This window comes from Urocampus carinirostris, chromosome 18 (assembly GCF_059441175.1).
Source record: "Urocampus carinirostris isolate Australia breed hairy pipefish chromosome 18, RoL_Ucar_1.0, whole genome shotgun sequence".
Classification (NCBI taxonomy): domain Eukaryota; kingdom Metazoa; phylum Chordata; class Actinopteri; order Syngnathiformes; family Syngnathidae; genus Urocampus; species Urocampus carinirostris.
The window spans coordinates 12,675,077-12,700,315 of record NC_142366.1 but is presented as its reverse complement, the minus strand read 5'-3'; the positions used below and the strand labels follow the sequence as shown (position 1 = coordinate 12,700,315).

The window sequence follows — 25,239 nt, the reverse complement described above, 5'->3', positions numbered from 1 at the left end:
TCCACCGAGGAGAATGCGGCGTTCATCAGGCAAAATGGACTCGCCGACCCTCTCCCACCCCGTAGCCGTCCCTAGTCTTCGCCGTGCGCTTGCGATCCAACCACGCTAGGGGATTGCCTCCCTCACCCACCCCTTACCTGACTCCGAACTCCCCCTTTCCCTAATACCTGCTCCCCGGGCGAGGATGGGCACGGAGCACCTTCTGCGGCACTACTACTTGACGCCGGATCACTAACCGGGGTGAGTGCCGGATGGCTTGCTTTGCAATTTGTGAACCCCCCTCCCATCGCAATCCCCTTCAACACGTCGTATTCGCCTTGTGGTGTCGGAGTGTTCAGGAATCCTCGCGGGATGCTGAGGCGGGCTTATTTACAAAGTTGTTGCGTGGCAAGTTTTTTGCTTGGTTTTGTTTTGAGCTTTAGAAAAAAACAAGATCATATAATTCATCACATCAAGCAACCTGTCAACCTGTACAGTTTTGCTGTCCAAAGTACGGCTATTATGCATTTTAAAACGTGTACGACGTACGAAAAAATCTGTCAAATTTGTCAATAATGGGTACCACCCAGTATACATCGACTATCACGAAACGGCAAATCAATCAAGTCAAACGAGTTCGCCGCGGTAGCCTCTATCTCGGTATCGTTTTTTTCCGTTGCAAACGAAGCGAGCGGTTTGATGCTAATGTGCGCATGTGTCTGCCGCCGGGGGAATTCCCATCATGCATCATTCTGTTGTAGTTGTGTAGTGAAAGGAAGTCCGTCTCTTTTTAGAGAACCAGCTTTTTCGGCTCAACTCATTAAAGAGAGCCGACTCTCAGACGGCTCACTTGCTTTGATGCATTATATTACGATTTATTATGTTGTATAAAGAAGTTAAGAAAAAAGGAAGTATAAAATGAAAAAATGAAAAAAGACAGGTTTGTGGTTATCCCTTTTATCAGTATGTTACCAACAATAATTTAATGCAGAAACGGAATTCATAATTTGAATAAGAAAATGTATTATTCTACTTTATTATGTTTGCATGTATTTTTTCCTTCTACAGTGAACGTCCAAGCTACTTAATTTTTGAACTTTTTTTTATAATAAACCTTATTCATGTCGATCAACTCTGGATCTCACAACAAAATGTTAATTAACTATATATATATAACGAAACACATGTACAATATAACATGTTAAACTACATAAATAAACACATCTTAACACATTTTTATGTATTTTGTACGGGAAAATACGACAGTTCGTAAGGTCATGGAGCCCTGGAGGTTGACAGGTATGTAAATAGCACGGAAAGAAAATAAAAATCGGTCCCAGCTCATTGGTGCCCCGAGCGAGGGCCATTGTGGCACATTCTGGCCGATGACATTGTTTTTTTTAGCTCAAAGAGAAGTCGACATACAGGGCATACAATAATATAACAACAATCAGCGTACATTTTTTTGTCCTTTACAAAAACAGGCTAGTATACCAATGTCAAAGTCAAGGCCCGCGGGCTGGATGTGGCACAAGAGAAGGTTTTCTACATCCCCTGAGATGATCTTAATTATTGTATTGAAAAATGATAAATAATAAAAAAAAATGAAAGTAAAGTTGTATTCCTCTAAAAAATAAAGAAATAAAAGCTGAGGTTTCCCAGGTCAATAGGGCCCCAACCTGGGGCTTAGGCCACAAAACTGATTGTACGCACCCTTTGGGACAAATTCTGGCTGATGAAATTAGTTTTTAGCTCCAAAAGAGGACAAACACCTATATGCTGTAAAGACAATCAGCATATATTCTTTATCCTCTGCAAAAAACAACTACAAATTAATTTGACATAACATGAGCCTCACTTATAGGGCGCTGACACGATTGTCAGCCGTCTTGCTGCTAAGAGTATTGAAATTCAATAAAAAAAATATTTAGGTAGTATTAAATAGAGTGCAGAAATCTATTCACACAAACAACACTTGAAGAAATAACAGTAAAAACAGTAAAAAATAAAAAAATCACAACAAATCCTTCTGTATAGCCCCTTTCACAGCCTACATCATAGTTTCTATGATCGTTATTGCCTTTTGCCGATTATTTAAATTAATATATATTTTCTTTATTTTTTTTTACTGAGCAAAGTGTTTTACCACAAGGAGGCTCTAAATCTAAGTCTCCAACACGGTGCTCGCGGGCACCAGGAAGCCCATTAAGACTAACTAAGTAGCCTTCAAACTGGTGCTGAAAATGTATCATGGGTCATTGTGGTTTTCAAGGAATACTTTTATTTAGTAGTTGACTGAGCCCATTTTAATATCTAATACTTACAACCTGGTAATAACATAGTAACGATTCAGTAATAACAGGGTATTTGAGAAATGCATATAAAACTAATCAATAACAACAAAGAAGTCGATCCCAGCCTCAAAAAGGTTGAATCATCCATGCTCTAAATAATACACAATGTCCCTTGAAAGTTCAAATGATGCCCAAACATGCTCTTCACCAATCCCTTGTTTTTTCACGGGGATTGCGTTCAAAAAAGTCACGCAGGTCAAAACCTACAAAGTAGAAAGCTTTTTACCCACTAAATACGCTATTATACATTCAAACCACAGAACCAACCCAATTTACCGGCTCCAGTATTTGTTAAACAAATGAAAGTATGGTAGTCTTTTTTTTAATAAATAACTTCAGAACTGTCAAACTAATTTTAGAAATATTCTTGCTGCACGTATTGCTCTAAGAGGTAAAACTATTTCGGAACTTTAGATATTTTGTTGGCATCATGTGGACTTCATGGAAAACTGCTTTTAACTTTCTTTAGCGTGTCAAGAAGACCGACTTTGTTGGAGATAGAAAGCATCTTCCTCTGCCTAATGGTTCTTCTGCATACAACTAGGCCTCGCTGCCACTCATTTCTCTGCCATATCAATACATAAATCAAATTCACCAAAATTTTTCATGGCCATTCTCCTTGGTACCCGCTAAGCAACATATACTTTTAACTTTTCTTGAACTGATGGATATTTTGACTTTGCTTTAGGTCCTCATTGATATTGTTCCATAGTTTTACACCAGTTATAGATATACAGAAACATTTAAATGTTGTTTTTGCATTTAAGATTTTGAAGTTATTGTATATTCTCCCTAAACTGAGCTATTCGAACATTTGCGATGATCGACCCTGCCGTTTTTCTCGGAGGACCTGAGAAGTCACTATTAAAGTCGTAAATCTGAGCATAGCGCACGAAAATAACTCAACTTCAACTTTATTGTCAAATATGCTATACGCACAACAAACAGCATAGATTAAATTACTTCCTATTCTCCGCCTGCAAACATGCAATGGATAAGGAAGAATTCAAATAACCAATAGCTGCAAGAACAAATAGCAGTGGGTTTGAATTGAATCACGCTTCATCTTTCAGAAATTGAGTTTGTGTCGACTGTAAGGCCTTAAAAAAAACTAAAACCCTGTTTTATGTAACTGTTCTGACGTCAGCGGCCAGGGGTCCCCTCAGTTCTCCCTCTCGCCACTCCACTTTTCAATTTCACGGCTGTTAGGTGTGCTAATAGGAAGCGGAACAAAAGAAGGAGCTCGGCTTTTGATTGCAGTGCTACGCCATGAGACGGTTTCATACAGTGCTAAGCGAAGGTATCTAGCCACCCCAAACCTTACAGTCATATTGCCACAAATCAGGCTTCAAGATTAAAACTAAAAACTGGTCATATTTTCTGAGAATACAAAACATGTGATATACAATCATTAAGTTGAACCTAGTTATTTTAATATTTTCTATAATATTTACAATGAAAAGACTCAGTAATATTGCCCCCATGTTCTCTCAGCTCAGCCAATTGACTCCAGAAGTTGACCTAAATGACCAGCAATGCACCTATGTGTTCTAAGTCTCAGTTTGAATGTACCCGAACACAGAACATATTATGAAGCATTATGACAGCATTATGAAGACCAAAGAACGCACCAGGCAGGTCCGGGATAGAGTTGTGGAAAAGTTCAAAGCATAAATGGGATACAAAAAGATTTCACAACATTAGCACATCTCCTGGAGCACTGTGCTAGCAATGATTTGAGAATTGAGAGAGAAAATTACCACTGCAAACCTACCAAGGCTAGTGCATCCCTCTAAACCTTCCGGCCCAAGAGAAGACTAATCAGCGAAGCAACAAGAGGTCCATGATTACATTGGATGACCTGCAGGCATACCCAGCTGAAATCGGACAATTTGAGCATAAGACAACTATTAGTCGTACTCTGCATATATCTGCCCTTTTTGGAGGAGTAGCAAGAGTAAAGCCCTTTCTGAATAAATACCACAAGGTGCTCTGGTCAAATTAGAAGAAAATTGAACTTTTTGGGTTGAATGCAAAAGCGTTACGTTTGATGTAAGTGTAATAGTGACCATCACCCTAAAAATACTATCCCCACTGTCAAACATAGAGGTGGCAGCATCATGCTCTGCGGTTGCTTTTTTTTTTTTTTTTCAGAAGGGGCTAGGATAGGAAGATAGTTAATGTTGACGGAAAGATGGATGGAGCCAAATACAGGGAGATTCCGGCAGATAATCTTTTGGAGCTTGCAAGTGACCTGAAAACGGGGAGCAGTTTCACATTCCAACGGGAGAACATCTCTAAACACAAAGCAAAATCCATAATGCAATGATTTAAAACAAACAATATAAAGGTGTTAGAATGGCCAAGCCGAAGTCTGCCGTAATCCTATGGAGCATATGTGGAAAGATCTGAAAAATCCTGTGCATAATTAATCACCATTGGACCTAAAGGAACGTGAGCTGTTTTGTAAGAAAGAATGAGCAAATATTTCCGTTTCAAGATGTGCGAAACTTATAGCGGCATACCCAAAAAGACTGGCTGTGATCATAGCAAAAAGAGTGTATATAAAGTATAAACTCAAACAGAGCCAATGTTTTTGCAATCCCCACTTTTTTTAAATTAGTCATTTAATTAATGTATTGTTATATTTGTTAGCACAATATAAAATGTTAAATACATTTGGTTTCTTTTCACAATTAGTGCTCACATGTAGTCAATTCTTAGAAAATATGTTATATTGATATTTTATCTATAAGTATGAAGCCTGAAAGCAATATGTCAAAAAATTATTGTGGAGGGGCAATTCTTTTGCAAGGCCCTGTATTTCACAACAGGCCTTTATTGTTATCACCTGGTAGTTTTTATGGATGAGGCTCACCGAGCGATGGTTGACGGATCAATACAGTAACCGGCGTCTGCTGCAACTGAAAGATACATGAAGCTTCACCTGGGGAAAGTGATTGGATGGCAGATTTTTGATTTTGTTGTATATTTTTTCCACAAGCAGGCAAAAAATATCCCCACTGATTTGATATTCGGCAGCGGAGTCAACAATTAGGCCGTGACAAGCAAAGCAATGAGATCTTGGTGATTCACAAATCCCAATTCGATCAAATCGTGACGAGAATAAGACCCAAGAGAACCCGAGTGTCGACAGAAATGTTTGTCAGCGCGGGTTTCTTCAGTCCCCGTATTGAATTTTGCAGCAGGGATTAACAAGATGCTAAAATTTGAAGCCTCCGATCTGCCTATTGTCATGGTCGCCGTGGCGACCAGCTGGCCACGCCCGCTGGGCACCGGCTGAAGCAGATCAGCTAATTGCGTGTGTGCTACTTAAGGCTGGGTTGTGGGTTTTGCGGGTGTTGGCTCATTACTCATTTTCCGTTCTGTTATGCCCTGTCCTGTTTAGTTTGAGTCGGAGGAAACCTGTACTTGCCCATTCTGAGTGTAAGAATGTTTTTGTTCTGTTTTGTCCCGGAGTTTTGGACGACTTTTATTTTGTTAAATAAAAGTTATGATTGTCAACGCAATTGAGTTCTCCCTTCCTGCCTCCTGCCTCCGTTCTGGTTCGGTCTCCCCCGCGACACCTATACCAAAATGGCAAACTTATGGTAACCCACGACTGACTGTGAGACCTTGCCCACCTTTGGGTTCTTTTTTTTTTTGGTTAATCAAAAAAGTGGGTCATACACGAATAATATTCCATTTTATTTCCTCGAATGATCAAATTTCAATGCCAATCTTTGCCTTTACTAAGATGGCCAAGTTTCTTATTTGAGTTCGTTCACGTTAGGCATGCAAACATGATTTCATGTCTTCATTGTTTTAGCAATTTAGAAGTTTCTGATATCATCAAATGTTGTGCTTATGTTTTCCCCATACCAAGATGGCCAACTTCCTCACACATGTTGAACATGTACAAATTATTCTCTCTCGATTATTTTTGCAATTTATCAGTTTGCGATGTTATCGAATTTTGTCTCCATGGTTTGCAAGTACCAAGATGGTCAACTTACCCATACAAGTCCTTTCATGATAGGCATGTTCACAATTTTCTGGCCAATCAGTTCAGCAAATGAATGAGTTTTTTTACCCCCAAAACGATTCAATTGAGACGCCAAGATTTGCCTTTACCAAGATGGCCGATTCTCTAAAATGGGTCCATTCATGTTTGGAATGTACTAACGATTCCATGTCGACTAGTTCAGCAATTTATTTGTTTTTTTTATACCCCTTAATGATCGAATGTCTACTCTGTTTTGCCTTTTTCAAGACGGCTGACTTCCTCACATGGGTTTGTTCAAGTTGGGCATGTACACACTATTCCATGTCAATCTGAACAGCAAATTAATTCCTTTTTCCATATGATCAATTTCGATGTCAAGCTTGGCCCTCACCAAGATGGCGGACTTTCTCACTTGGGTCTATAATTGTTGGGCATGTAGAGTGCCCTTAAAAAAGTACAAGTCCTTTGGAGTATGTCTCTATAAGTTTCGCACATCTTGAAATAGAAATATTTGCCCGTTCTTCTGGACAAAACAGCTCAAATTCCTTATAGTTTGATGGTGATGGTTTGTCCAGAACATTTTTCACCTTATTCCACAAATGCTATGTAAAATTGAGGTCTGGACTTTTACCTGGCCTTTTTAACACCTTTATATTGCTAGTTAAAGCATTTCATTGAATATGTTTTTTTATTTAGGGTCATTGTACTGTTGAAATGTGAACCTTATTCTCAGGTCTCTTGCAGACTCCAGATGTTTCTGCCAGAATTGCCATGTATTTGGGTCCATCCATCTTCCCATTAACACTAACAATCTTCCCAGTGCCTGTTGAAGAAAAACAAATCCAGTGTATCATGCTGCCACCAATATGCTTGACCGTAGGGATAGTGTTTTCAGGATGATTGGCAATATTCTTCGTACACCAAACCTAACGCTTTGCAATCAGCCCAAAAAGTTGAATTTTGATCTCATCTGACCAGAACACCTTTGTTGTACATGTTATTTATGCCTCCTATGTGACGTCTTGCAAATGCCAACCGGGACTATAGTATTTTTGTTTGCTTCTCTGATTCATTTTGTACTTGTTTGGATTGAAAGGTTAGAGGGAGGAACAGGTCTTAGTAGGTTTGCAGTGATTTGATGCCCTCGCTTTTTTGATAGTATTGCTCGCACAGTGCTCAGGGAGATGTGCAAATATTCTATTCCGGCTTTGAACTTCTTCACAACTTTATCCCGGACCTTTTGGGTGTGTTCTTTGATCTTCATGATGCTGTATGTTCAAAAGCATTTAAACTGAGACTTAATGACACTTTGTCATCATTAGTCATTTAGGTCAACATTGGATGATCCAGAGGTCATCAGGGTACTTCTGGTGTGATGCAATTTTTTTGCAACACCCACTTTTATTGTTTTTTTTATTGCAATAGTATAAAACGTTGAAATAATTTGGTTCCACTTGGTCTCACATGAAGTTGATTCTTAGAAAACATTTTCAGTATTTTAGTTTTAAGTTTGATACCTGAAATGTGGGCAGCACGGCGGCGCAGTGGTTAGCGCTTGAGCGGCACAGTTCATGTCATGGGAACCTGTCGTGGGTTCAAATCCAGCTCCAGACTTCCTGTGCGGAGTTTGTATGTTCTCCCCATGCTTGCGTGGGTTTCCTCCGGGCACTCCGGTTTCCTCCCGCATTCCAAAAACATGCATTTTAGGTGAATTGGCCGGTCCAAATTGTCCCTAGGTGTGAATGAGCGAGTGAGTTGTCTGTCCCTGTGTGCCCTGCAATTGGCTGGCAACCACTTCAGGGTGTCCCCTGCCCACTGCCCGATGATTGCTGGGATGGGCTCCAGCACCCCCGCGACCCTACTAAGGATAAGCGGTGTAGCTAATGAGATGAGATGAGATGAAACCTGAAATGTGGCACAATGACAAGATGTTCTTGAGGGGCCAATTCTTTCGCCAGGCAGACAATATCATTTCTCTTTTATCTTAGTAATTTGTTCCTTGGTGATACCATCAAATGTCACACATTCCAAGAAAACTGGGTCCATTAATGTTGGGCATCTACAAATGATTCCGTGTCGATTTGTTTAGTAATTTCTATTAAGCTCAGACCATAGATAAAGGAAGCAGCATTAGACTAAAATACTAGCTTCAAGTCAAGAGTTTTTTCTTCTTGTTTAAATCATCAAAAACAATTGATTTTTTTTTTTAGAAAAGCAATAGTCTAACGTGTAAAAGGGTACTATTGGTAACTATGCTTACATCTCTCATCTTCTGCAAGTAATTGATAGGAGGAAAAGAAAGTTTAAAGGATGTTGATGGGTTGTGGCGGAATAGAAAATCCCATCTGCTAACACTCCCTTTGGCTATATGGCAAGCGCTGCCATGTAAAATGAATGACTGCATCAATATTACAAGCAACCGGCACCACTTAACGGGCCGGGTCAAGGTTGGGCAGAGATTTCTGAGATGGACGGTTTATCAACGGCCGTCTGTGGGTTCTTTTCTTTTTTGTTTTTTCCTCACCTGGCGAGAATTTATAAGCACGAAGATCTGAACTGCCAAAGGAAATGAGGCGTGTCTTAATGCTTAGCGGGATGTATGGAAATGGCTGCGCATTAGCTTCAGAACAGGGAGGCTTTATTTCCCTTCTTTAACGAGCTAATGCGTCAAAAAGGAAAAGAGAAATCATGCCACAAAAATGAAGACGAAAGAAATCCTTGACTGTACTGTCGGGTCATTAATTCCTTCTCCTGATGGTGAAAACTGCAAAAGTAGATTACAATGCATTGAGACCATGTGCCAATAAATTCAGGAAAATGAAAATGTAGTTGTTTATAAATCATATATACACTTTTAGAAAGTTACGGCATTGCCTTTTTAATCCCTCAATATGGATGGAGATAGATTGGACATGCACTTGCCTGTCAACGGTTGTGTGAGAATACTGATGACAACTATGAAATGAAATGAAATGATCTGCATTTATATAGCGCTTTTCAAGTAAATGACTTCCCAAAGCGCTTTACAATGTGCTTCACATTTCCCAATAGCGGCTGTGCAGCCATGTAAGGCGCTAACCTGCTTATTGGAGGTATTAGGGGTTCAGTGTCTTACCCACGGACACTTCAACATGTAACACGGAGGAGCCGGGATTCGAACTGCGATCTCTTGATCCCAAGACGAGCGCGCCTCCTGAGCTACTGCTGTCCCGATCGTAGGACCAGAAGAGATGGGTAAAACACGGAAGTGGTATTATTGCACTATATTTTTCAAACTACGGCTCAAAAAAATACTAAATATTTATGTAGAACACTTCTTATTGAACTTACATCCATTTTTTAGCCTTGTGATACATTTTAAACACAGTAAATTGTTTATTAAAAAAGAAACAGTTGCAGCAAGGACAACACATGTACTTAAACCAACATTACAGCAAATATTGGACGGCCGCCACCGTTTAATAGATTAAAATTGTGAAAATTACAGCATGTTTACCCACACATTATTTATTATTTTTCTCAGTATTGCAAGAAATAACAGTAAGCAAATTGTGGAGCATTAAAGGAGAAAAATTAGAATCTAATGAAGTACATTTTTGTTTTATTGTATCATATTGTTTTTATTATTTTGTATATGTTCTTTCTTTTTTCAATTCTTGCAGCAGCACGATGGAAAGAGTTAAAAATGTAGCCCAAAAAATACAAATTCTGTATTTTTCTTCATCTTCTACATAACTGCTATTCCTGCAGCTCTACAAACTAAAGTGTAATGTGTAATACATATTTAAAAAAAGAAATAACATAAAATAATTAAAATAATGTTACATTAACAAAAGAAAAACTAAAACAAGATTCATTTTCTGCCAATAGAACCTTTTATGCAAGGCAGTGTCTTTTAAAGAAAAGGTATATCATGTGGCCATGAAAGCTACCAATACTAGATGCTGATATTTTGGATTAAACACATCAAAAACAAGATTAAAAAACCATATATGTCAGAGACACAATTGCTCTCATGCAAAGCACATTTCCTGCTTTTACATCTCATTTTCACTTCATTTTTATTCCAAATGTTTTCCTTCCAAACCGTCTCACCCCAAACAATCGTCTCAAAGCGTGAAAGAAAACGATGCGTATGCAAATCGGATGCGGGCGGCAAAAACTGGCAGGGATAACCAACATGTTTCATTTAGTTCCTGTGGTAAAGGAAGTCTCAAAGTTGCGCCGCGAGGCCTTTTAGCAGCATGCCCAATTGCACTTGAAAGCTTGTCTGCAGCTCGCCTGACAAGCTCGCAAGAGGCGTTCGAGTGCTCTCCTGCCATCGCTGCAAAATCGCTAAACGGCCTCTCCAGAGTTTCACCGTTCAAAAAAAAAAAGTAGACATTCAATCGACAGGTTTGTGATACGGCAGAATATTAACTCGTTTGCATCCTGTATGAAGAAAAAAAGGACAAGTAAAGCCGTTAATGCAGTGTGTCTCAATTATTTTCTCTCACAAAGGAAGAAAGTCCTCTTGCGCCCAAACATGTGAATTGAATACTGTGTTTTAATTTATTTACGATACTGGGTGAATGTGGGGCATTGGGCCATTATTTTGCATGAACGCATCAAAGGTCTCTGTGAGAATTCCCACTTAGAGGGCTGGCCAGACCGAAGCCGGGAGCCAGGGCTCCTGATAACTCGAAATTCAGTTTGAAAGAAGCCAGCAAGCGGACAACAGGTCTGGCATACAAAAGGCCAGAAGAGTTCTCTGAAGCCAGCGAGGCAGGGTCCAGCCACACAAGAAGCAAAGGACTAAATCTAAGCATTACAAGCAATCAGAGAACAAGCACTATGGAGCTATGGGTCAAACCGGTGAGACACAGCCAGCGACCTCAAAGAAGCCTCAAGCCTCCAGCAGCTAACCCTGGCTTCAACATACTGCATCCCGTGGTCCTCTGCCCGACCGGGTCTCCAGCTTTTGGGATTCATCGCTGCTCTACCGCCGAGGACATCAAGATGGGGCCATCACCTTAATCGAACCAGAACCAAAGTCAATTTCAGTGTTATAGTGTGACGTCAAATTACAATAGTGTAATAAATAAGCCAACATGCTTTTTCTATCTTAATGGTGCCAGCTAAGATCTCAACTTCTTTCTTTTTTTGTTTTATTTTAATATTCTTGTTTTGTTTTGTGTTTTACTCAAGCTTCTTCTGTAGATAGTTAGTAAAAGAAAATTCCATAAATCCAAGTCTGTGCGTTTCTTGAGTAAAGTATATTGAGCTACCAAAAACGGTACAAAGAATTCACTGAAAGTTAGACACCCTTCAGAATAACTAAAAAGGTTTTTCATCCAATTTTCTTGATATAATGATCTAAAAATGAACCCGGGGCTCGAAAAAGACGAGACAAGTTTCAAAAGAATGAACTCTGCTCTTTAACTTAATTGGTCAATAAATTATTAGCTAAACTAATTTATTTAACACCTACATTTTGCTACAACTGTGAAGTTCAATTGCATGCTTTAGTAATTCGAAACAGAAAGAAAATTCTCTTTGCCAAGCTCTGCCCTCAGCAGTAGTCAAGCGGAGATAATGGTTCGCAGCACATCTGTGCATTCTATTCTAGGCTTGCTGGAACGACACACCTGATAAAAGTGCTTACTGCTCGCAGCAGTGTGTCTTTGGGGATAATCACAGCAGCACGAGTGCGTTTAATTTCGGGTGTAAAAAGAGAAAGGCATGGCACAAATTTGCTCAGTAGACAATCACTTTCAGCAATAGTTGAATAGGGATAATGGATCGCGGCCAAAGCATTAGATTTCATTTTAGGGGGGCTAGAACAGCACACCTCCCAACCAAAATGCCCTTTGATGGTGCCAGCTCGCAGCAATATGGGATTGGGGATAATGGATCGTGGCCCGTCAACTGCTATTCGTTTTAGGGGGAAGGAACAGAAAAAAATATGACACAAATTTGCTCTCTCCAACTGCAAAAAAGGGCCACAAGGCCAGACAAAAATACACTCTACTGGACTGGCCTCCCCTAGCAGGAATTAGCTATCAGGGATAATGGCTCGTGGAAAGTTTTTCAACTCGCATTTTACTAAACCTGGGAAATAAAGTATTACAGTAGTTTCCTATTCTTTCCAGATGCAGAATGACTCAAAGTCAATTTTGGAAGCGTCGGCCATGACGTACCTGAACAGCAGCGTGGGGAACGCTAGCGCGGAGGGCGGAGCCACCTACCGTCCTTTCTCTCTCTTTAGCGTGCTGACGCTCACACTGCTAGCCATGCTAGCGGTGGCCACCTTCGTGTGGAACCTGCTGGTGTTGCTCACCATCTTGCGCGTGCGCACCTTCCACCGCGTTCCTCACAACTTGGTAGCGTCCATGGCCATCTCCGACGTGATGGTAGCGGCACTCGTCATGCCGCTCAGTTTGGTGCACGAGCTCAACGGTCGCCTCTGGAAGCTGGGACGCGTGCTCTGTCAGGTAAGGCGGGATATTTTGGCATTGTTTATTCTAAATAAAAAAATATATATATGGCATTAATTCCGGACTAGAAGCTACTACCTTTTTACATTTTATACACCCTCTGTTTTGCCACGACCCGGGAATTCGACTGTTAGATTAAAATAAAGCATTGTAATTTCTGCCAAGTGCTCTAAATGTCAAAGTGAAGAAATTCAATAAAGCGCAGGCAAACAGAGCGAGTTACTATGACTGCTTTCGGAAGCCAAATGCTTCATGATTTATTTTAAATACTTGTATTCACAGTTTGTCTTTACCAGTGGCTCAGACAAGTGAGGGAGACAGAGGACTTATATTGATCAGGTTGTAAACATAGGTGTCTTCATTGGAAAAACAATGTGTACATATGCCATTTCCCACCATACAGATGCCATTTCCCACTTAAACAGCACATTTACCCACACATTCACACCATCCAGAAAACTAAAATAACTGATTAAGTAAATACAAAAGATAAGAAAAGGGGAGCTAGATGTATAGTAATAATTAAACAAATAAATCAAATAATTAATAATGGTAATAATTCATTGATTTAATAAGGATAATGGGAAGAAAAGAAACAAAAAAATAAAATAGGAAAAGAAAAAAAGTATTAATAAAATAAAATAGAAAGAGGTGGGGGGCTGCTCAGACCTAAACATCAAACTGCAGGGTGTCTATGTGTGATAAAAAGGGTTGCTAGGTTTTTCTGGTAGTCCTTTGATGGAGAATTAGAATAAAGGATAACAATTTCTGCCAAGTGCCCTGAATATCAAAGTGAGGATATTCAATAGGTAGACAAAGGGCACAAAAAACTATGACTCCCTTTGGTAGCCAAATGCCTTGCCATCTATTTAATGATGCGCATTAACAGGTGAATGAGATTCTCACTGTCCCTATGGAGTAAGATTGCAATGTAGTCAGAACTAGCAGGCACATGTTTTGGAATAGAAACACAATGTGCTGCGATTCAGACATTTCTTTGCAGACTCTGTTCATAGCTATTAATCTCAATTAGAGGTAAGATCGGACTAAAAAAAAAATCCAGCCCAACCCAAACCCATGTGTATTTATGCCCAACCCAGTCCGAGCCTGACCAATTAACTGGATTTGAGGGGCGGAGCCCAATAAAAAACGTATTTTTAAATTTTATTTGTGAGAACCGTGCCGGTCTTTTCTTTCGCCGACTTTTTGAAAAAAATTATCCATCCGTCATTGTTCATTGATTTTTGGGTGCTAAAGGATTTTACACATTTGACTGTAAAAGATTTTATACAATTGACTACAAGTTACACATATTCAGTTTAATGCAATAAAGATATTCACTGACTGGGCTTTAGTTCGAAACGGTACATTGTCATAGTTTAAATTCCGAACAATTTATGAATTCCCAAAAAAAGAAAAAAGGGCAGCGATAAAGAAGCCTGGCCTGGCCCGAACCCAAACATAATGATTGATACTTTAGGCACGACCGACACGAATTTCAGATCAGGCTTGGGTTGGGCTCAGAGTTAAGATCCTCCCTCTAATCTTAATCAACTAGCGCATGAATGCCTACGAATGGATAAAATAATAAAAATAAATACCATTACTTCTTAAGGGAAGAAAATATTACAGTTCTCAAGCAATTCAAACAGATCATGATTGAATACTGATGCATCATTTTACATGTGAGTTCGGCAGGTTTTGGAGTCAAAGAGCCATGTAGGAAAAATATTTTAAAATTCTTTTGGGTGAGGCACAACATATATTTTAACAAAATTCAACAAAACCATCGAACCCACTCCCTGGCCAGAACGTATAACGTTTTTTAGCTTTATGTTTGAAGGCTGAAATGTGGCAATATGACAGAGTTCTGGGGAAGGCAATACTTTCGCCCTGTACTCTTGAAAAGAGCCACACTGGCTCTCAAGCCATACCTTCCTGACAACTGCTGTATATCAAAATCTAAACCTGATTCCTCCAGGTGTGGATCTCCTTCGACGTCCTGTGCTGCACGGCCAGCATCTGGAACGTGACGGCCATCGCCCTAGACCGCTACTGGTCCATCACGCGTCACCTGGAATACACGCTAAAAACACGCAAGAAGATCTCCAACGTGATGATCGCACTGACATGGCTCCTGTCCTCCATCATCTCGCTCTCACCCCTTTTCGGATGGGGCGAGACGTACGCCGAGGGCATGAAGTGCCAGGTCAGCCAGGAGCCCTCTTATACCATCTTCTCCACCTTCGGTGCTTTTTACCTGCCGCTCTGCGTGGTGCTCTTCGTCTACTGGAAGATCTACAAAGCTGCCAAGTTCCGGATCGGATCGCGGAAGAGCAACACCATCACGCCCATGGCTGAGGTGATCTTACACATTGGAATGAATAGGACAAGCATTTCTATAGTTTAGTGCAGGGGTGTCCAGCCTTTTTCAAGCTGCATGCTAATTTTTGTAACAAATTAGCGCAAAGGGCACCTAATTTGATAGGAACTTCTGAAATAGCAACTTAGCTAGATGGCTTAATAAAAAGCTAAAACGATAGCTTGATAGTTTGTTTGAAAGATAAACAAGTAAAACACTAAGAAATAGCTAGCTAAGAGAGTAAAAACCCAACTAAATAGTAGACTGGCAGCTAGAAACAAGGCCAAAATTTAGCTTGATACCTCACAAAAAATGTCAAATTTAAGCTGAATAAAATGCAAAAAAATCTAAAAAGCTTGCTATATAGCTTGCTAGATAGCTAAAATCGTAGCTTGACAGTTAGCTAGAAAGGTAAACAAGTAGAAAACTGAAAAGAGCTAGCTAAAAGAGTAAAACCCCAACGAAATAGCTAGATAGAAAGATAAAATCTTAAAAAAGCTAGATCACTATCCAGAACCAAGGACAAGATTTAGCTTGAAAACTCACAAAAAGGGTAGTTTGATAGTCATCAGGTGAAAAACTAAAAGGTAGCTATATAGCTAGCTAAAGGAGCACAAAGACTACTCAATAGATGGAAAGCTAAAAAAAGGTAGCTGGTTAGCTAGAAAAGAGGAAAAATGTACCAGCCCAAAAAGTGTAAAGCTAACTAGAAAGCATGGGGAAAACATGCAAAAACCAAGTTAAATAGGTTGCTAACAATCGAGAAAGGTAGGACGATAGCTAGCCACGAACCCAAAGAGGTAGCCAGATAGCTAGCTTAAAAAACTGCACATTTTTCTCTCATTGGCTATTTAAAACTCATGAATTGAAATATAGTTTGATGTATTTCCTGTTAAATAAATCAATACAAAGATGGACAAATACAGTTGTTTAATACATGAAGGGTTTCATTATATTAGTTAAATTAATTGCTTATATATATATTATAAATACTTGAATAAACTTGTTTTGTCCTTGAAATCCATGTACTGGAATTTATTTAATATATTTTTAAGATAAGACTTATCATGTTATAACTATGTTGTTACTATGTAATTACCAATGGAAATTTTATGAATGGGGTTAAATAGACTCATGTCAACCAATGAAAAAATAATTTTATTAAAAAAATCCCAATGACCCAGCATTGGTTAGCTATTTAGGCTTTTCAGCTGTCGTTAGGGGACACCATGATGCCTGCGGGACCTACGTCGGAAAGCCGTGGTTTAGTGCTTTTCAATTATATTCTGTCATTCCCCCCACACACCAGGGCTTTAAGTTGTTCTTTTCTTTCACTGCAGAGCATGATTGTTTTATCCAAAACAGAAATGCTTATTAAATGTTACTTGAGTGAACTCAAATCTTTTTATCCAGACTATTGTATAAGTCCCGATTTGCATGCATGTGTGTTCGTATGTGGCTTATAGGCTCTGAAGCGGCTGAACCCATTTTTGTGAAAATTTACACAGTGGTACTTTAGGGCTCTGAGAGTGTCTTAACCAAGGTTTCGTATCAATAAATACCAACAGAATCAGTAAACATCTGCTTTTGTGTACAAGCAATAATATTGCTCTTTGGCACTCCCTAGTGGCTCCCTTGTGCTTTTTCAACAGACCATGGCCCCAATAACCCCGCTCAAGTTGAATGACCGGCTATCCCAAGCTGGGCAACACCTAGCCTGGGAACGCCGAGACATTAAGCTTGTACAAACTGAAGTGTCCTTAGATCATCTACGTTGGCTATATTTTTAATGACCCCAGACATCTTTTTTGTTTCTTTTTAATGGTGTTAAACTTCTTTTTTTAATTGCTTTTCGGTGTGCTATTCTTTATTTCGCGACTGATTCTGGCAGCAAGCAACTGAAGCGACCCCCCCACCCCCTCTTGATGTGCTATTCCTTACTCTGCACCTGATTCCGGTGCCACCACTCTGCGGCCGTCCCCGGTCAATCCAATCGATACAAAGTCTGGATGCCTTAAGCTGCTCTTTTTCTTGGTTTTTCATGCTGGACAACAATGTTTTTTTAAAATGTTAACATTTTAGAATTATAAACAAAAGCATTTTTATTTCAATTGCTAAATTTCCTACTATAAAGCGCACCTAAAACCCACAAATTGTCCAGAAATTCAAAAGTAGGCCTCATAACCCGATATGCCTTATATTTGTGAGAATACATTGGATAAGATTTGAAATACACACAGTATTTATTGGTGTGCATTATTACAGGTTTTACGGTATATTTCGGTGTTTTGGCAATGATTGATCAACCGCTAATACATACACCTGACTCCCACCCGTCCTGTTTTTTGCTCCCGTCTGTTCCCGGCTTCAACCCGTTTTTGATCCTGACCACGTCTGCTCTCCCATCCCGGTTTACGATCTCTTTTTGTCCCCGTTTACGTCTTCTTTCCTTTTCTGGCTTTCGACTCACTTCCGACCCCGACCACATTTTTGCTCTCCTGTCCCGGTTTTTCCGTCCCTGACACCGCCATCGCTCGCCACGGAAGATCCACTTCCGCGTTCGGAGCACAATTCGAGTACCAGAGCGGCTTGCTTCCCGGGTCCAGCGAACACCGGATCTCTTCCTTCCAATAAAAACTTGTGAGAAACGTAACGCAAGTGGGTCCTGTCTCAGTTCTGGTCCTGACAGGGAATCGAACCCGGGTGGTAGTGGTAAGGGCTTCGGCACTTTACCACTTAACCTGAAATAGTAAAAAAGTGTCATACGAAAAGGCATTAGATCTTATGTCATTATCACACTATTTTTACTCACAGAACCCAAACAATGATTTGCATAGTACATTCTAAAAGGTTAAGCGGTCTCTCCACTTCTTCGCCTGTGTGTCAATAGTGTTGCAAAAGACAGAAACAGAAAACAGAGAGTCGTTCAACAAAATACTATATAGGCTCTTTTACGTACCTATACTTATTAAAGCGAGAGGTTGTTGACGCAGAGATGAAGAATTGAAGAGACTGTTTAATGCACTGTGCAAATCAGTGTTTCTAGCGTCGTGAGTGAAAATAGTCTGATAATGAGATAAGTTGTAACGCCTTTTCGAACGTCATTTGTAACACGGGTGGTCTGGCGGTAAAGTGTTGGTGCCCTCACCGCCGCGATCCGAGTTTGATTCCCATTGCAAACAATGTTATGCTTTTTTAATCAGCGATACTTATCGACTGATTAATTATTGCACTATTACATGTTCTAGTGTATCTAAGTGTATCTACCTGAAAAGCTCCTACTGTAGTCTCAAATTCATGCACCTTATAGTCCTGTGCGCCTTGTGCAGGAAAACTAAATGACAAAAGACTATTTTTATAATTTTACATGTGTTGTTGCATTTAATGATGTTAAAGTTCATTTTTTTGATGGCTCTTTGATATGCTATTCCTCATTCTTTGACGGTTCCGGCGCCACCCCCTGCGGCATCCTGGGTCTATCCGATCGATACAATGTCTGAATGTCGCCGCAGGTGAAAGAGGAGTCACGCCAACCCCAGATGGTGTTCACGGCGCGTCACGCTACCGTCACCTTCCAGACGGACGGCGACACGTGGCGCGAGCAAAAGGAGAAGAAGGCGGCGCTCATGGTGGGCATCCTGATCGGCGTCTTCGTCCTCTGCTGGATCCCGTTCTTCATCACCGAGTTAATCGTGCCGCTGTGCTCCTGCGACATTCCGCCCATCTGGAAGAGCATCTTCCTCTGGCTCGGGTACTCCAACTCCTTCTTCAACCCGCTCATCTACACTGCCTTCAACAAGAACTACAACAACGCCCTGAGGAACCTTTTCTCCAGACAGCGTTGATTCGCAAACTTCCTGAACAAGTTTGACTGCCGCTTCCGATGCAATTATCGTGGCTGAGAAACGGAGGAAAACGGATGCACGGAACTTAATCAAATCACAGCTGGTGGTATTTGGTGTGGTAAACATATTATGTTTCGATTGATTGCAGAAATTATTTGTTTGGTTTCTCTGTCACACTCGTCAAACTAATGGCTCTCGGGCCAAATGTGGCTTGCCGCATCATTTTATGAGAAGCTCAGGGGTCGCATGGTAGAAAAAACGTTCTACTTAACTGATCCACCTCACCCTTAACTTCCCCACTTGTCACGGACCAGAAACAGACACAGGAACTAATAGCGCTCATTTTCTCAGTTTTTATTAATAAACGATCCGATGGTTGACAGACAAGGGTAGCAGGAGACGCGGAAGTGGCACTTCCGTGTCGAACGAGGATGGTCGAAGACAGGCAGGAAATACAAGTCGTTAGCCGGGACGGGAGATCAAGGACGGTGTCAAGTTCGTAAACGAGGTCGACAACGGGTGTCAGGCGGGTAGCGGGGCAAAACAGATTGGATAACGGGAAGGCAGAACGGCGCAGTCAGGTCCGGAAACGGGTTGCAACGAGGATCAGGCAGAGAAACAGGGCAGGAACTGAGTCTGAACGGGAGAGCTTGCCGAGCTGGGAGCAACGGTTCGCATAACGATCCGACAGGGATCTCTTGACAACCGGGGGTTTAAAAGGATTTCATCAGCCAATCAGCTCTCAGGGCTGATGGCGCCAATTGAGCAGTCACAGGTGCTCTGAATCGGCAATCATGATATCACTGATAGATTGCAGGCAGCAAGGGTGGGTTCAGATGGATCCCTGGTACTTCCTATAAACACCAGGGTTCTACGGGGTTGAGTGCTAATCCCATTCTTGAAAGCACTCCCCACCAGGGCTGCACGATTAACCGAAATTCAATCGAGATCGCCATGTGACGTAAGGAAATTGTGTAGTCGCAAGACACTGCTTTTTTTCAAAGATTCGTGTTTGTGCTTTTTCCCCCTTTGTTATTTGAGTGATGTAATTTTTGGCCAACCAGAATTGTTTTAATGGCGCCGGGCAAGGAAAGGCAAGTTTTAAAAGCCCAAACCAATAAAGGCGAGGTAAAATTTGCAAGCAGCACTCTGTGTCACACATCCACGTATGAGCCTCGTCTGAGCAGACACTTGTATTTGTAATTGATTCGGCATTATCCCAGGGTGGGTTGAACCAGCTCCAACACGTTCACCATGTCCTGAATGAGGGCGACCCAGCCTCTCCGATAGACAACTTTGCTCTTGGCAAGCTCCAGCCATTCGTGATTCCAGCGTCAGATGCTGTAGACTTGGGGTCTGGAAACTTGCTTCATATCCGCTTTCACCGTCGCTAGACAAGTTTTGAGTTGTCCGCATCTCCGTTTCTTCCAGCCAGGTTCCAGTTAAATGGGCAAGTGCTCCTACGGGCTGTCAAAATTTGTCCTATAGGCTGTGCAACTTGAGCACATCTGCCAAACTCCCATCTCCACGTTCGTGTAGGAGATGGGTGTGATAATTGAACGTTTGGTGCTTCCAAAGCCAACCAGCCATTGGGTTTATTACAGATGGCTTGCGAATGCCACTGAAAACTACTTTCGTCGACAGCTTCATAAATACACCACTTAGTGTGAGCAGACAGCAACCTTAACAAAGCTGTCAGAGATTGACATTATTAAGACTATTTAGTGGCTATATTTGCACAGATAAAATACATGTATATAGTTTAATTCTACATGATGATGGCAGAAAAGAACTTACGTCCCTCCTGGGTGAAGTCCAAACAGAGAGAGGGAGTGGTTTATTTTGCATCAGAGAAATCAGTACACACAAGAACATGACTTCAAAATAAAAGAATACAAGATTGATAAACGTACAAGAGATATAATTACACTCATTGTTGAAACGTTACTTTATGTGTGTGTGTGTATGAGAAACATTTTTTGTATATTTAGTAATATAAAAACAAGCTAATTACCTCGAGACAGAAATTCAAGAAATGTACATTGAAAACCTGACAAAAGCTTCCCCAAAAAGGACGCTGTTTTCCTAAGGTTAAAGCAGGTCTATATGAGTAAGTACTGACAAAAAACAGAACTAGTGCAGAAAATGCATTTTTTTAACAAAATCGACTATCGTATAGAAATTGCAATACTGGTCTGAAAAATCACAACTTGTTTTGCTTCCAGAATCAGGCAATCCTACTCTACACCAATGAATGCCGCAGCATTTCGCCCACCATAACATATCTAAAACGCAGCCATTTTCGCATTCCTCTTTGATGGTCAATCCATCCTGGCCTACTATAACACAATCAAACATTTCACAGGATCATGCACAGCCGCTCACCTCAAAAGCAATGTTCGTCTCATGATTGCCAAAGTGAATCCACCTGGGGGCAATCATTTGGCGCGCTCTCTGATTGGCTGACCTTCTCCTCTTAAGCGGTCAGCGTCCAGAGGAAGACGTCAGACCGTACTTCTGTATTCCTGTGTGTTTTGCCAGATTACTAAGTACCAAAGACTACTCTTGCTTGATTCCTGCCTGCCTTCTGATTTTGACCTGTTTCCGTTCACGTTTTCGACCTGCTCTCCCGCCCTGGCCATCGGCCTGCCCGCTAAGCTGTACCAATTCCACCTACCTGTCACGGAACTGCCATTCCGTCCGAAGCGGCTGATGACCGACAGACGCCGGCGTCCAAAGCCAGTTCTGACAACTCTTTCAAATACAGATTCCTTTGAAACAAACGCAATTGGGTCCGAGATTCCATCCTGGTTCATGACAGTTCGTAAAAAAGAAAGTTGGTTCAACCTCCCTCACCCCAATACCTTTCCATCATAAACATATAAACTGTATAAACAATAGGCACCTTTAAATACTTGGGAGTAACACTGGACAACAAAATTAACCTTTGATCGGCATACCACGGACATTTAATAAGAGGGGTCAGCAAAGACTGTCAGTCATCCGTAAACCTAAAGAACTGTGTGGCACCTCACCTTATGTTACTACTCTGCCAAAGCATTGTTCAACCCACCCTCCTGTACTGCTCTACGTGTTTATTCACTATTCTCTCCTTTACGAACCGGACCAAACTTATATATATATCATTTACACAGCAGCTGAAAATCATTGGCATAACCAAACCCAAAGTCTTAGAGTTAAATAGCAGTCTCAGCCCTCCAGCTAAGGCACACTTTTTATGCCATTAATTTACTACTCTGGCCTCCGTGAGAATGGTTTTGTACCTTGTGGCCCCCGAGCTTAAATGAGTTTGACACCCCTGGACACTCTCAAGACGTCTACTATTACTGTGAACCCTCGCTATAACGCGGGCAACTTTTTACGGTTTTGGTACTTCACTGATTTGCATTGTGTTCTGGATTTTGATTGGCCAAACTTTCTCTACCTATTCGTCAACAACGTTACCCTATAATATGTACACATACGCTAAAAAGCTGCCAAATTGTGATTTCAAGTTTCTCTAAAACTCATGATGTCAACAACACATTCTGCACCAACAAATGAACTTTCAAGGGGCAGGAGCTTTAGCAACCACCTAGATGGATGTCTATCTGGGTACACTTCAGGCAGTCAATGAGTTAAACCATTTTAAAGGGACAGTGTTTATTAGCTAGCACATTCTAATGGTAAATAACTCAATTCATTAAATAAATCCACTATTGATTTACTGCAAATGTTAAGCAAAAAACACATGAATCATCACATAAACATTAATTTCTTAAACAAATCATGGGTTGAGAAATTAGCATTTATATTACATAAAATGAACCTCACCTAAGGATAGCTGACATTTTTGTCCACCATCTTGCTGCTAAGGGTATGCAAAAGCCTAAAAGAGGCTGGGCAAACACAGGGTGTATTCTTGTTCACGTTAAGTGGGTCGCAGTAGTTTGTATTATTACTTATGCTTTTTTTCAGTCGTCTTTGGTTGAACTACAGTATACAACAACATCTAATGGTCAAATAATACACACTGTCCCTTTAAGTGAACATCTGCCACTTACTAAAATTATGATCAAACAAGACAGCTAATCACCAAGGTGTATATACTGCAGTCTTTGTTACTTTGTGGCTTCTGTACATCAGTAAATATTCCATGATCCATTATCCCTGATCGCATATTGTCAGGCTTTGTGACTGTTTTTTGCAGTACTTTTGCCTAAAATGAAATGCACTCATGCTGCCACTATCCAATATCCCCATTTCTCTATTCCTGCAAGCAGGGTGGGGATAAATGGACTTTTATCGGGAATTGTGCCATTCTTGCCTGCCTAAGATAAAATGCACATATGTGGGGTCCATTATCCCCATTTGTCTTCCTCCAAAAAGAGGGCGGTTCCTTTTTTCTGTTCTTTCGACCCAAAAATGAACACTTGTGCAGCTGAGATACGTTATCCCTAGTAGCGTATTGCTGATAGACAAGACTCATAGAGCAGAATTTTTTCTAACTGACTATTCCTTAAATTCGTCTTTCCCACCAAAAAGTGGATTGCAATCGTGCAGCCACAATTCGTTATCCCCGATAGCATATTGCTGTAAGCGGGGACACACAGAGCGAAATGTATCGGGCCCGGCAGCTGTTTTTTGCCATCATTCTACTACAACGAACTGCACTTATGCTGCCACAATTCATTATCATCAATCCCACATTCCTGCGAGCAGGGAGTGGATAGAGGCACTTTTGGGGGAAATGTGTGATTCTGGCCTGCCTGCCTAAAATGAAGTGCACTGTTGTTGCAATCCTTTATCCCCAGTTCGACTCCTGCCGAGAGCAGCGGCAAGAAGAGCATGTTATTCCCTGGTTCAGACTTCTCCCTTTTTCTTTTCTTTCTAACAAAAGGTGAACTACATGAATACAGCCGCGATTCATTATCCCCGATGGCATATTGATGCAGTGGTGACTGGCAAAATGCAATTTTGTCAGGCCTGGCGACTCTTTTTTGCAGTATTTTTGCCTAAAATGAACTACACTGATGCTGGCGCGATTTATTATCCCAAATCCCATAGTCCTGCGAGCAGGATGCGGAAAGGCACTTTTTTTTGGAAGTGAGGCCTTCTGAAATGCACGTTTGGGGCCGCGGTCCATTATCCCCAGTCGACTACTGCAGAGAGCAGCGGCCAGCAGAGCGCCCTTTTTCACCGAATTCCATCTGCTAAAGTGTGTCATTGTGGCCAACCTAAAAATAACCGACACTGTTTGGACACCGATCCATTATTAACAGTTGGCGAATTGCTTAAAAAATGAACTCAGAGAGCAAATTCATGTCATGCGTTTTGGCTGTTTTTTCCCATTCTTTCAACCTAAAATGAAAGGCACCCGTGTGGCCTCAACCAAATATCCCTGGTCAACTATGGCTACCAATGGGGGCCTACAGAGCTACTTTTTTACATTTCGCAGGCTTTTCTGGTATTAACCGTGATAAACGAAAGAATAAAGTAACGTCTTCTCAGTAGACTTTGTTTCCTCGTCGGTATTCCCGAGACTCGATTTTTTTTCGCATCACCCGTTTCCAACTTCAATCGTTGCAGGCGGCGTCAAGGGAATTATTTTTTTTTAAAAGAGTTCTTTGATGGAAGCGAATAAAAAAAAGTTTTGCATGGCGTTCCAAATGACTCTTCTTTGTTCTTATTATTCCACGCCACACTTGGATTGAACTTAAAGGATGCCGGGGAAATTTGTCACACTAAAAAGTCTAATTAGAAAAATGGAGGGAAATAAATGCCATTTTCTTGTTCCACAGGCAGACTATTTTGTTCATTTTAAGTTTATCATTTTGGTTAATAATTATTCTAAAAAAGAAGAATCATTTTTTTCTGATTTTAAATGTTTTCCCTCTTTATTATTCCTTTTAAATTCATCTTGTTGATAAAAAAAAATACACAAAATTGCCAAAATGAGCAGAAATGCCTAATTTTAAGTGATGAAAGTGCTGTATCTGAGTCAGATCAGGAGGTTTCTCCTGCTACTGGTAACATTGAAAACCAGTGCTATCTGTTTTATGTGGGGAAGAAAACCCCTACCCAAACATCAGTCTGGATGGGCGCCGCCAGGCTGTACTTGCCCAAGACACACCACATTTATTGATCCGTAAACGATGAACTATACTGGGAAAAAAGAAAAAAAAAGGGCGGCAAGTTTCCTCTCTCCAAAGAGTCT

At 40.8% G+C, this 25,239-nt stretch overlaps 1 protein-coding gene across 1 annotated transcript; it reads left to right on the top strand.

Annotated features, from left to right (window-relative positions):
* Positions 1-25,239, top strand: htr5ab (5-hydroxytryptamine (serotonin) receptor 5A, genome duplicate b). The gene is made up of 4 exons (XM_088322714.1): positions 1-240; positions 12,471-12,812; positions 14,797-15,177; positions 18,690-25,239. Exons 2-4 carry the CDS (start codon positions 12,471-12,473, stop codon positions 19,020-19,022), a joined length of 1,056 nt encoding a protein of 351 aa, XP_088178840.1. The 5' UTR covers positions 1-240; the 3' UTR covers positions 19,023-25,239.

Bases quoted from the DNA above. Each gene is read 5' to 3' on its own strand.
- htr5ab (XM_088322714.1), top strand. From the start codon at position 12,471: ATGCAGAATGACTCAAAGTCAATTTTGGAAGCGTCGGCCATGACGTAC. The intron at 12,813-14,796 runs GTAAGGCGGGAT...TGATTCCTCCAG, and splicing joins TGGGACGCGTGCTCTGTCAG to GTGTGGATCTCCTTCGACGT. The intron at 15,178-18,689 runs GTGATCTTACAC...ATGTCGCCGCAG, and splicing joins CCATCACGCCCATGGCTGAG to GTGAAAGAGGAGTCACGCCA.